This window comes from Nematolebias whitei, chromosome 12, assembly GCF_014905685.2.
Source record: "Nematolebias whitei isolate Nwh7 chromosome 12, NemWhi1, whole genome shotgun sequence".
NCBI classification, from domain to species: domain Eukaryota; kingdom Metazoa; phylum Chordata; class Actinopteri; order Cyprinodontiformes; family Rivulidae; genus Nematolebias; species Nematolebias whitei.
The window spans coordinates 32996161-33009363 of NC_056509.1; the positions used below are offsets into that span (position 1 = coordinate 32996161).

General features: G+C 38.9%; 2 protein-coding genes across 2 annotated transcripts in view; one reads left to right on the forward strand and one right to left on the reverse strand.

Moving 5' to 3' along the window:
• Positions 1-3047: 3047 nt before the first annotated feature.
• Positions 3048-5993, forward strand: LOC119418192 (trans-L-3-hydroxyproline dehydratase). The gene is made up of 5 exons (XM_037685448.1): positions 3048-3525; positions 3606-3775; positions 3962-4084; positions 4500-4637; positions 5810-5993. The coding sequence occupies exons 1-5, from the start codon at positions 3048-3050 to the stop codon at positions 5933-5935; spliced, it is 1035 nt and encodes a 344-aa protein (XP_037541376.1). The 3' UTR covers positions 5936-5993.
• Positions 5994-6497: 504 nt separating this feature from the next.
• Positions 6498-13203, reverse strand: part of LOC119418537 (disheveled-associated activator of morphogenesis 1) — a 42314-nt gene continuing 35608 nt past the window's right edge. The window contains exons 15-26 of the mRNA XM_037685847.1: positions 12633-12740; positions 11949-11978; positions 11588-11685; positions 11423-11507; positions 11190-11296; positions 10582-10670; positions 10300-10468; positions 10060-10167; positions 9631-9691; positions 9393-9524; positions 8107-8277; positions 6498-7680 (exon numbers count right to left, since the gene is read on the reverse strand). Coding sequence (XP_037541775.1) covers positions 7468-7680; positions 8107-8277; positions 9393-9524; positions 9631-9691; positions 10060-10167; positions 10300-10468; positions 10582-10670; positions 11190-11296; positions 11423-11507; positions 11588-11685; positions 11949-11978; positions 12633-12740 — 1371 coding nt within the window. The 3' untranslated portion in view covers positions 6498-7467. The remainder of the gene's footprint in view (positions 7681-8106; positions 8278-9392; positions 9525-9630; positions 9692-10059; positions 10168-10299; positions 10469-10581; positions 10671-11189; positions 11297-11422; positions 11508-11587; positions 11686-11948; positions 11979-12632; positions 12741-13203) is intronic.

The window sequence follows — 13203 nt, forward strand, 5'->3', positions numbered from 1 at the left end:
ATATTATATTGGAATACATTAAACTAAATATCCGTTAAGCTCATTTTTGGTCTTCCTCTGGGTCTCCTGCTGGAAATTGTCCAGAAACCCTCAAAGGGAGGCATCCTGATCAAATGCCTGAGCCACCTCAACTGACTTCTTTTACTGTGGAGGGGCAGCAGTTGTATTTCAGGCTCCCCCTGGATGATGGAGCGCCTCACCCTGTTTCTAAAGCAACTCATACCTCTTTATTTTAAAAGTCACTCCTTCAGAAATTTTATTTTTGAAGGGTAGGAAATTCCTGCTTCACTCTCTTTCGCTTCAAAAAGGATTGTGAAATGGGATTCAGTCTTACTTTCCTGATGTCAGCTTCCACATTTACTCTTTTAAAAAATCACCTGTAGATTTTATTTTCTTTATGACATGCTCGCGCTTCATCGAAAATAAAAGGATCTTTGTTATTGAGAGTGGGGCTCACTGAAGACCTCACTCAAACACTATATTTAACATATCAACCTCTTTGTCTCATGTGTTATTTGTTCATCCTCACAGAACAAAAGTCTCTGGAGTTTAAGTAAATACATGTGCCTTACATTATTAAAGCCTCGTTAAGATGTATTATATTAGAAACCGTTTTACTGTTCTGTTAAAGGATTTTTCCCAAAACTATTGTTGAATTATAAATTACAACAACTGTCAATACAACTGGAACCATAAGATGATTGAACAATATTTGTAATTTCTTGCATTTATTTATTGAACTGTTCAAAAAAATGAACTAATGCATTCATGGCAATGCAATATTGTATTTTTTTTTTTTTTTTATTGAAAGGGATGTGAATATTTTAGCAGATAATTACAGCACAGTCACTGTATATTTCACCGTGTAATTTTTCTCAGGTATATTAATATCTTTTAAACGCTCATAGGTACCATGATAACTATCTGTGTGGCTGTGGATTACCTTAGACCGACCTGTGAGGACGTCAGCATGTTAGTCGATTTAATGCATTTAGTTCGGACATGTTTAACCACTGTGCATGCATGTGAGGAAACCTGAATAATGAAAACTGATGCCTGCTCTCCATCTGTTGTTTGCTTTCTTATGTAACACGTCTTTGTCTTAGGAAAACTACAACATGCAAACTACGTTACACAAGGAGTTTTTATGGTCACTTAATAAATTAAAGCTTTTGGTTTAGTAAAAGAGAAGCAGTTAGCCTGTAAATCCACCTGACAGAGGCTTCTTTTGTGGGATTAAATTTAAAGAACACATTAGCCTTTCGTTGCTTTGCTTCTTCTCTTTTCTTAAATAGTCCATTTCACTCAGATTTTTGTATTTTTTTAAAAGTCATCTAAAACAAATGTGACGTACAGTTTCCCATCTTTTTGTTTTGCATATTGTTTAATTTTATGTTTTGCATTAAATAAATGAACTTTTTTTTTCTATTTTCTGCAAAACTTTTTTCACTCTCATCAATAAATGTGGTAACAATCAAAACTCATGCAGGATCTTGTAGATTTAGCTTATCTTAAGGTTTTAAGGTAATTTCACCACATGAGTTCAGTTTGATCCCACACAAAGTTCATTTTTAATAAAGACAAAAACCTCTGTTAAATTTTCAGACCTGGCTATGTGTTCTCTTGTAAATGACGGTTTGCATGACGTTGATTCTGACATTTGCTGGTGATCAAATGAAGCAACAATTGTTTATTAAGAATTTCACACAAACGTTCACAAAATTCCTTTAAAGCCTAAACCCAAGACAAGACGAAGTTGTGTTGTCATGGGCAATTCATGTCATTCATGCTGAACCACCTTTGGCATACCTTTTAAATTTCAATTTATTTTATTTTGCATTAAATATATTGAAACTTTTTATCATTTCTCTTAAGTTTACATATATATATATATATAAAACTATTTGCATATACCTGCCTAACCCTTTGCATCCCGATATGAGGACAGTGGCTCAGTTGTACCACAATATTTGATTCTGTTTAGCTTGTTTTCCATATTCAGCAAAGCCTTTTGGTTTTTTTTTAAATTGTATTTGTTAAAATAAAATATATATGTTTCTATATTTTACTACTCTAAAAATGTGCACACACACAAAAAAAAAAAGCCACTCAGGAGGATAACTGTCAGGTCTGTGGATGGGTCAGAAACATCTTATTAAAGTGTGGCCTTTGACCCCCTTGGCTCCTCTTTGGTGACGCGCCATACACGCCACAAAGATAAATTCATGTCCAATGTGTCTTTTTTGTCTTTCCATTTGTGAAAAATAAAAAAAAATAAACTTTTACTAGTTCTGTTGCAGCAAAAGTCCATAACAGTAAAAGTCTAGGGCATTTTAACGAGAGGTTTTAAAAGCTAAAATCGAATTTAAAATAGTCAAATACTATATGCGTATTTGTACATAAACACGAAAGTAAATGTGTAGATACAGTAGTAAATTCAATTTTTTTCATGTCCTTGAACGTCTCACGCAGCCCTCCACACCGGCAGGTGGCGCTAACGTGCCGCCTCAGTGAGTCTGTGTCGATTCACAGGAAAAATAATTAAAAATACTGATTCGTGCAGAAGTTTGTCGCCTAGAACAAAGAACCCAGGGATCAGGTAAACATTTACTCTTTCTGCTGGCGTTGTGTTGACGAAACCATCGCTGTCTGTTGGCGTAGTTTTACTGATTTACACGATTTTTTTGCGCTTGACTCACACAACTTTTAAAAATCTTTAAAATATTTAATATTCCCGTTAGCTTATGCATGAAATGTCAAAACTGCACTGTCAGTTTCTTGTAAATGGCAAAAGATTTGTATGGATTTATAATGTAGTTTATACAAAAGTCCTACAGTCATCAAAGTTAGCTTGAATTTTTCAAATTAAAAGTTAATTTTGGCTCTGCTGTTTGAAGCCGTTGCTGCATTCATGAATCACTTTTATAAATCCTGAGGACAAATGACAAACTGAGTGAACTCAAAGTGAGAATTGAGCTGTCAAAGCTCCAGCATTTCTGTAATTTGTCTGGAAACGTTCATGTTATTTCTGTTTGGTCAGTTCTCAGATGGAGCTGCAGCTTCCACCCCATGAAGGAGACGAGCTCTTTGTGGTGGACATGCACACAGGAGGAGAACCTCTACGCATCATCATCAGCGGCTACCCAGAGGTCAAAGGTGACAGTGTGCTCTCCAAGCGCCGCTATGCCCGGGACTACCTGGACCACTTCAGGAGGGTGCTGATGTTCGAGCCACGGGGACACTACGACATGTACGGAGCCCTGGTGGTGGACAGCGAGCTCCCCGAGGCTCACCTGGCCGTGCTGTTCCTGCACAACGAGGGTTACAGCACCATGTGTGGACACGCCATCATCGCACTGGGACGCTTCGCCGTGGACTACAAACTGGTGAAGGAACCGCAGTCCCCGGAGACACAGGTGAACATCCACTGTCCCTGTGGTCTGGTGAAGGTGTTCGTTGAGTACTCCGACGGGAAAACGGGGGGCGTGAGGTTTCAGAGCGTGCCGGCGTTTGCATTTGCGACAGGTAGGAGACTCATCTTTGTTTGTTTATTCTCCTCAGGTGGTTTTATAACCTGCAGGACTGATGAAATGACTTTACACCAGATGTGGCTGTGGCGGTGGAGGGATTTGGAGAGGTGATGGTGGACATCAGCTATGGAGGAGCTTTTTACGCCTTCGTTGATGCTCACAGGTTTGGCCTGGAAGTGACAAAGTCCAGGACTCGAGATCTTGTAGACGCAGCAACAGCGGTGACCAAAGCAGTGAAAGCTCAGGTAGGAGGGTTGCCACATTTCTGTATTTGCAACTTAAAAAAAAAAAAATCATTTTCGTTTCAATTTCCTTTAATTTACTCATTTATCTGCACCTTAAACCATGCCCATCCCAAAAAAGGTGGGCAGGATTCAAACCTTTATTAACAGCTTTGTTTTTCCCTTTTCTTCTTATCGTCACTCGTATAGGTGAAGTTGCATCATCCCACCAGTGATGATCTGGCCTTTCTCTATGGCACCATCCTCACAGACGGCAAAGATGATTACTCCTCTGAACCCACGGCCAATATCTGTGTGTTTGCAGAGGCTCAGGTAGTGTGCAGTGATAAAGCTGCTGTGTGTCTGAGCTAAATATGCTAAAGTTCGCTGGACTCGTTCTTGTAAACTAATGAATTAAAACTCACCTAATGGTCAGCAAATAAACCCAGAGTTCTAGTTGCTTCATGCGGAGCAGCTGGATTCTGTCACAGTTTGGGTTAGGGTGCGTCCAGTTTTCTCCTTTTTTATAGTATTTACCTTTGACAAGCAACAAACCGATTTAAAAACATTTTTCATTGATTTCATCAACTTTTCATAAACTACACTAAATAACAGAGAGGACAGATGAATACTGATCAAGAGAAATTTAAAAGTAACAACAAAAAAAAGTTGTTAAAAACGTAAAAGCAAGAGAACCAGCGAGGTTATTCTCTGGTGATGGTCATTTGTTTAAATCACGTGTCCTCAGGTGGACCGAAGCCCAACCGGCTCAGGTGTCACAGCTCGAGTGGCTCTTCAGTACCACAAAGGTCTCATCCAGCTGAACCAGACCAGGACGTTTCAGAGCGGAGCCACAGGATCCGGGTTCACAGGAAAAGCCGTCCAGGTATCAGAAACCTTGTTCATTTACAGGACAAACAGGTGTTTTAAGTGCGTCTCATCAGACCTCATTATATTATAGTACGTACCAACATACAAACCTTTCATGCTCAAATCTTAGATAAAACTGTGTTGTTGACCTAATAATGCCCCTTTTGATTAAACCTGATCATGCACATTCATGTAATGTGATATGTTGCATGAGCTGTTACCTAATGTGAACGAGGGTCAGCTACTACCACACCGAACTTTAGCTCAGTATCTGTAAAGTTGAAAGTTTGACATTTTTGATTGTACTACAATTGCTTTGCTGCCACCTTGCATCAAATTAACTCCAAAAGTTAATCAGTTGTAGATGTCAACCAGAAGATTACGTTCTGAACATCTGTTCGGCGTTTTGTAAACTACTTTGCTGTGTTTTCAGTTTAACTGTAATAAGTTATCTGTGATCAGTTCCTGAAAAATATAAGATTTTTTCACATTTAGCCAGCAGCTCATTTGAATCAGTCATTTTAAAACACACGATAAAGCCAATCAGCACTTCAAACAGATAATAAATACTAAATATTAAACCCAACAAAGATCAGCGTCGCGACCAAAACATCAATTTTGTCAGAAAATAAATAAAGACGCTGCACGAGTTTAAACACTGTTACATTAATGCTGACAGGACAAGTTTAAGAGTTTGTCTTTGGTTTGCTGCTCTCAGTCAATCAGATGTTTGACACAAATCGAGCTACTCTTGAGGCCACGCCCCTTTGTTTGCTCAAGAGGTCCAAGCAGCTGAAAGTTCGGCTGTGTCATCAACTAAAGTTCAAAGGTCACTTTGAGATAAAGTCACACTGCCCTCAGATACACAAAAATAAAATAATCTCTGGAGAACAGGCTTTTGATAAAGAACAAAGAAAAATTTAGTGTAAAACAGATGTTTTTTTTCTTTCAGCTGCCACTTCCTGTAAGTTGAGTCGCTTCAAATCACGTCAAACTAAATTAAATTTGACAAAAATGTCGATGTAAAATACATTTGTAATAAATATTCCATTTGTTTTCTTTTGAAACGAGTGGTTTGTATAAAAAGCTTTGACCTGAACGCTGCCCGTTTTCATTGAGTGGTCCCCACAACGCTTCTGTAGCGGTCAGAGGTGAACTTACACACTTATTTTTAACGTTACCCTCCAGGAGACCGTGTGCGGAGACTTCAAGGCCGTCGTGGTGGAAGTGGCGGGCAGAGCTTTTTATACCGGAGTTTCACGCTTCGTGCAGGAACCAGAAGATGAGCTGAAGCACGGCTTTCTGCTGAAGTGAGCACCTTTGAACAAACTGGTCTTTATTTAAAACTCACATTTTAAATATTAAAAAGATAAGAAGTGCTTTTGTTGTAGCAGTAAAAAAAACAAACTCGCGTGTTTAAGTAGACTTGGGCTCATTTTCTATGAGTTTTTCTTTTTACGGTTTTATTAAACCAAAATTAAGTCTAAATAAATTGAATAAAAATGTATTTTACATTTTAATTCGGCTGGGAAAGACAATAAAAAATGTCTTTAACAACTTGTAGCAGGAAAAAAAAACAATATTCCTGATTTGTTGCATCTTTATGATAATGAAATAAAGTTTATGTTCGTTGCTATTTGTAAAAGAGAAAATCTGGTTATTCTGTGGACGTTTAATTCAAGCTTAAATTAATTTTTGATAAGTTATTGACCACTAGAGGATGCCATTAGACTGGTTAACATGAACAACAGATTTTTCTCTTTTCTCTTTGAGAGTAAAGGTGGTCATTTCAACATTTTGATGTAATAAATGTAGTTTTAGTGTAAATAAAAAACAACCATGTTTCCTCCCGTTTATTATTAATAGATCATTGTACAATGGAAGGCAGTATTTAAATTATAAAAGTTCAGTGGAGGAGTGCGACACTGGATGGATTCACAGCTGAAGGGACAAATCAGAAGCTACTTTAGACCAGATTTTTCTTAACACTGTGTAAATCCAGCCAGTGTGCAGAAAACATATAATCTGTTCAGATGAATACAATAAAGGAGGGCGCTCTCGTCAGGGATGGGCGCGAAATTGTATTGCAAGAGCCGAGTTACTTGAATTGCATCTACCGTAATAATTCTACATTTCTATGTGCACATTTGAATGAATGTCGTCTGTGACACGAGCGTTCACAGAGGCTGCAGGTTAGACCCAGGCCTGTGAGAGCACCCACCCAACAATTAAAAATCAACAAAGTCAAGGCCAGCTCTTAGAAAACAAAATGCTCAAATGAAACATATGTATAAGAAATGCTGCTCGTTGATAAAGAACAGAAAAAAAGTGATGCAGTTGAAATCAAATCTAACGTGGCAGAGTCTCAGTCCCGGGATGTTTCTGGCTGCAGCAGAGTAAGTCTTTAGAGCGGCTCTCCATCTGTGAAATCAGTCTGTACAAATGGCCCTTCGATTTTTTTTAATGGTCCTAAAAGGACTAAGCATCCAGATCTGAAGGAGTCTAGAAGCTGCACGTTTCACTTTGTGCATAGATACTCCAGTACAAAACCTGTTCAACAATCATGAGCGAATCCCACGCCTGGAGGGACGCTCTTTTTCCAGCATGGCAGCCTCACCTGAACCATCGGAGGGGATTTGGTGAAACTTGATCAACTTTTGGCTTCTGCTCTGTCTCACATCAACAACTAAGAGGATAGAGTCTAAATGTTTAGTGTTTGAGGCTGTGGTTGGTTCAAGCTGAGCTGGGTGGTAGAGGATGAGGGCGCAGAGGAATGTGCGGGTCTGTTCGACCTGAAGACAAACCGGCGCAGAGGGAAAGGAGCGGGCAGAACCGATGGATGACGTCTAGAAGTTGAGCTTTGTGAGCGGTCGCTCCCTGCCCGAGTCGGAGTTCTGGTTGTTGAGCCGCTTGCGATTACGCTTCATCTTGGACAAGTCCTTGTCGAAGACCTCACCTGATCGCAGCGCAGACACCAGGTCATCAAACTCACCCCCGTCGTCCTCGCCGTTTGCTTTTGCTTTCCGGGCCTTCCGCTCCTTCTCCCTCTGTTCTTTCAGCTGCAACACACAATACATGGTACTTCAATGAAGGAGTCCCTCTGGAGTATGAAGGTATGGAAACATTACAACATTTTCAGAACAACTTCGTTTTTTCAGGTCAATTAGAAAAAAAAATCGTCTCACTAGATGTTTCTGGAATTAAATGGTGCGATCATAATTCTACTGGCTTAACTAAACAAAAATCCACTGTTCGACTTTTAAAAGCCCTGCTTTTTTGTACAGGTGTTGGTTCTTAGGTGCAACGTTTGAACAGAGACGATTTCAGTGTTTCCAGCGAAGCTACTTGCTGCTTTAGTAGCAGCTTTCTGGATAGATGTTTTTTTATAACTAAAAAGTGAAAAGTAAATAATTAAAAGTCTACTGTTTTGTTTAAAATAAGCTGTATCACTTGTGTAAGTTTAATGGGCTCAGTAATCCACACACCTGAGCTTCCATTTTGGCCCTTCTCTCCTCCTCCTCCTTGCGTTTTCTGATGTTCTCGTTTTCCTGCTGAGCCTCTGAGAACGACTGCAGGAACTGGTCGAAGATGCCAAAAAACTCGTCCGGCTGCATCTTGCCGGTGTCCTCCCCAAAGTGCTTCACCGCCCTGAGGAACTGTGGGAGCAAAGGGAAGACACATAAAGAAGCGCACATGGGGTTAAATTTACAGCAGGACTCCGCAGACACTTTCTGTCGTCTTACTGTTTTACAGGAGGCTCATTAGGATTCAGCTCTTTGAAATGGCAGCAGCCGTTGTGGCTTTGAAGCCCAAGTTAACCCAGATATGACCGGCTACTGATTAGAGCAGAGGTCTGAGACTGGAGCCAGGGTCCAAATTAACCCAATGTGTTTGTTGAGTGTTTTGCAGAGTCAGTTAAAAATAGGGACATCCAGATGTGAGATCACGCTGAGACTATGTTTAAAAAATGTGTTTTTACAGCAGCTCTGTGACACAATCCATCAGATGGGACAATTTAAAGGAGCTTAAAGCAGTCAGTTTAGTTTTGCCCCTGTTAAAAGTTTTATTAAAAAAAAATATATATATTTTTGAGACGTCCCTGGTTTTATTTGCATCCTGACGTTTTTATGCACGTGTTAACAAAACAAAAACACTGGGCTCTCGTTCCCAGCGATTAGAACAGAGGGCTACTGTAAACACAAAGACCTAACCGTGGGACAACCGTGGGTAAATGATTAACAAAATCTAATGGTTGCTACGTGATGCTCAGAAAGGCTAGGCTTTGGCCTTGCAGGAAGACAAACAGAAAACCAATATTAGGATATCAACTCTTAATTGACATGAACATTTAAAATTTTCCATGTTTCTTATTGTTCTTTAATGATGCTTTTGCATGTGTGCTACATGTATTTTGAGAAAATTCACCTACAAATGACATGTTTCCACAGCTGGCAGGTGTGATCAGCTGCTCTTAAATCACGAGGCACACGCTGTGTGAAACAGAACTCATGTTTGTGCTGCTTTCACTCTTCCACATGCACTCTACATGGCAGCAACAGGCTGACCAGCTAAGTGTGAGTGATGCTGCAGCAGGAAGCTGAAAGGTTTCACCCCCTGCTGTTCTCCATACAGACAGGGTCAACGGGACATGTAGAAACAGCTGCGTGGAGAGGAAGCGCTCAGCTTCTGGGTGTTTGAGTGACAGCGATGCAGTCCTGTCTGCTCGGACAGATTTCTGCTGAAGCGCCGCAGCTCGATTCACCAGACTCACCAGTTCTTTGGATTCTGTCAGAGAGTCCTCCACGTCGGAGAAGCTGAAGCTGGCCACCGTGATGAACTGGCTCACTACGGATACAAACTTGTCTCCAATATCTTGTGGTCGTTTCTTCTGGTATTCCAACTCCTAGAAGCAGAAATGCACAAAAGACTTTAGAAAAATGTGAAGGTAGAGACATTCAATTTAAAACGGAACAAAAAAACACGAATTGCCAAATAAATCTTTGACTCACACTCTCAACACTTTTTAAGCCACTGCGTAGGTTTCCAATATCTTTTTCCAGCTCCGTCATGCTGCATTGAAAGAGAGAAAGTTTCTTATTGTCTACAGAATGAAAGGACTGTCTTTAAAAATACAACAAGGAAATTAATAGCAGACGGCAGAGATTCCCAACTGTATTCTCCAGAAAGAAAGAAAAAAAGCTCTACTCTTTGAACTTGTGACAAAAGTAACCGTTCGGCCAAAAGTGACGTCACTTCTCAAAAATTTACAAGCAATTAGAACATGAAGAGGTAAACATGACACAGAAACAAAAGAAAAAAAGATGAAATTTGTGGACGGATAAACTCTTTCAGATTTTATATTTGTATTGACAGCACACGCCTTTGTGTCCTCCATTGTTCTTTGTAATGGGGGAAAAACTCCTCCAAGTGTCACGTACTTGACTTTGGCTGCCTCCGAGATGTTCTGCAGGTCGTTCTGGAATGTCAGGACTTTGGGATATTTCTTCTCCAGGATGGTGATCAGGTAGTTCAGCAGAGTGATGTTTCTGAGTTTTTGTAATCACAATGAGATGAGAAAGTGACAACTATACATATACATATAATTCACAATTGTAGATGCCATTTATAAATCTTCTACACTGTTCCTTCAGTTTGGATGTTACGGCTGAGAATCTTACTTGTCGATACTGGATTTGGTATCAGCGATCTTGTTGAGTGAAGACATCTTGAAGCCGTAAGCGTTGCCCCTCTGACCTTTGTTCATGTAGTTTCCAAAAGCCAGCACCACCTCCAACAGCTGCTTCAGGTTTCTACTGTGTAACATCTCCTTGGATGCCTTGGTCAAAGCTACAACGAAATAAAGTCAAATTTGTTGTTTTTTTAATACACAGTTGTTTGGTGTTGTAAATATCACATTGTTCCAAATCAAAATAATTGTGTGAAAAATATGCATATCGTACCTTCAATTTTGGGTTTGATCTCAGCGATTCTCTCTGCGAACTTCTTTTTGAAGTATAACGACTGCAGTCTTTGCTGATAGTGGTTTATTCTGAAATAAAATAAAGCTTATTTTTGGCAAAGTTTATAAGAAACCTGAAACCACAGACTATGAGGGTTATGAATCCCAAACTGGCATCTGTCCTCCAGTCCACCATGAAAGAATATCGCTTTTTTTTTTTTTACTTCAAAATGTTTTTGTTATCTTTTCTAAAAACTACATTCCTATAACTACACTGTAGCAAAGTGTTAGCTGTCAGTAGTGTCTGATACTAATGTTTTTTGTGGCCTACTTATAACAGATTTGCTTAGTTTTTTAATCTGAAAAAACATTTGCCAAACAAAAATATTTTAATTTATTATTGCTTCTATTTATTCACCAGCCTAATTTAGAAATCAGGATTCCAACAAATGGCTATTGTTCTCTGCTAAGTAGAAAGCCATGTGTCACGGCATTTATCGGCGCTCGCTGAAACAAAGACTATTGTTTGTCAGCACGTTTGAGCTGCGCTGACCTGCAGCTGACAGCACAGAGTGAACGTTAGATACAGAACTCAGAAGAGTGACCTACCTGCTCATCTCGTAAAGGAAGCGGTCAGGTTTGGCCATTCGATCGAGCTCGTGCTTGTGCTCCTCCAGGAGATCCACATCGCTCTTCTCTGGAACAAACTTCAGCAGCTGAAGGAGCAAAAAGAGCCTATTTACACAACAAGTTTGCCAGTTTTTCCTTTACGGACTACAGCAGGAGTTAATTTAACAAAGCCAACCTCACATGCTACATCTAGTTGTGCTCAGGTGCTGTACCTGCTCCAGCATGTCTTTGGGAAGGTCCTCGTGTTCGTCCATCGTTAGAATGGCTCTCTTGATCTCCTCGTTCGAAAGCTTCAATCTGCAGTTTGCAATAAGTCAGATCAAACGCATCACGAGTTGTGCCGTTTCAGTTTTGCACGAGATTATTGTTGAACGTACCGAGAGAGGAGGATGTTGCAGTTTTGAGCTCGACGACCATCGATGACCGACAGCTCCTTGACTTTCCTGGAGTTCAACGTGTCGTCTTCCGCCTCTTTCTGTTAGGAGTTATCATAATTTTACATCAGGGCTCTTTTTTCTTTTAATTGCAAAAACAGAAAACACACATTTTGTATACAGTAAGTCACAGTAACAAACAAATAATGACAAGTTGAAGAAAGTAGAAAGCCTTGAAGTCGTCACAAAACACACTTTAAAAGAATGATGGTGAACACAAGAAAGAAGCACACAGTGAAACATAAAAACAGTCTTTTTAACACCAAAATTACACTATTTTTTTCCACACTGTAAGTGAACTCACCTGTTTGCTGTTACTGATCATTAAGAAGTCCTAAAATGCAGCGAGAAGCAGGGAAAATGGAAGCATTCATTAGAATAAGTAAAGCAGTTATGTGATCGCAGCCCATAAGAACAAACAGCAAATGAATCAGAGCTCATTCAGTCACTATGAATCAGCGAGCGGCAGTGAGACAGATCAGGTGTTCAGTTAATCAATATGTGCTTGTTGTCACATGCTGTGTACATAACATTGAGCATCTCTGTGTTGCATCACAGATATTTGAAAAGGCTGTGAATCACTTTTTAAAAGAAAAAATAGAAATTATTCTCAGCCTTTTTCCAACTAGGATTGATTGTATGTATTCAACATGCCTTGGTTTATGTTTGAGCAGGGACATCTAGTAACTGTAACAAAACACAGTAGATGATTGCAAACAGCTTTCTCATGCATTTTCAAATCACACGCAGATGAATGATCAAAAACAAAAGTAGCACAGCTAGTGTAAAAACAAATCTATGATTTTACCATTCTTCAAAAGCATTTTAGAAACAGAAATAGCCGAACTGTGGAAAATTGAGCAATTCTGACCTCAGTTTAGTGTAGCTTTAATAAGAAGCAAGCTAACCACCTGAGCCAATCAAACACTTGGCTATGTGACTACAGATGACGTTGAATGAGACACATGAACAGAATAATCCTTGGTACCTGCTGTCTCTGATAAGCTGAGAAAGTTCTTTCGATGTCCACCAGATCCAGGACTTTAAAAACTCTGGTATCGTCCACATCCATCCAAACGGTGCCCTCGAGCTTGTTCTTTGCCGGGGAGGATATACATTTCCCATTTAAAAACAAACAGACAAAAAACAGGAATACAGTAGTACCTGATTATCACAGGGCTTATGTTCCAGACACCACCAGGATAGGTGGAAAATTGCGACGTAGGGACATTATATTTATTTTTCTATATATATATATATATATATTTTAATATATATTTTTTAATTTATATATATATATATATATATTATTTTTTTTAATATATATTTTTTAATGTATATATGTATATATATATATATGTATATATGTATATGTGTATATATATATATATATGTATATGTGTATATATATATATATGTATATGTATATGTGTATATATGTATATGTATATATATATATATATATATATGTATATATATATGTATATGTATATATATATGTATATGTATATATATATGTATATGTATATGTATATATGTATATATATATATATATATAT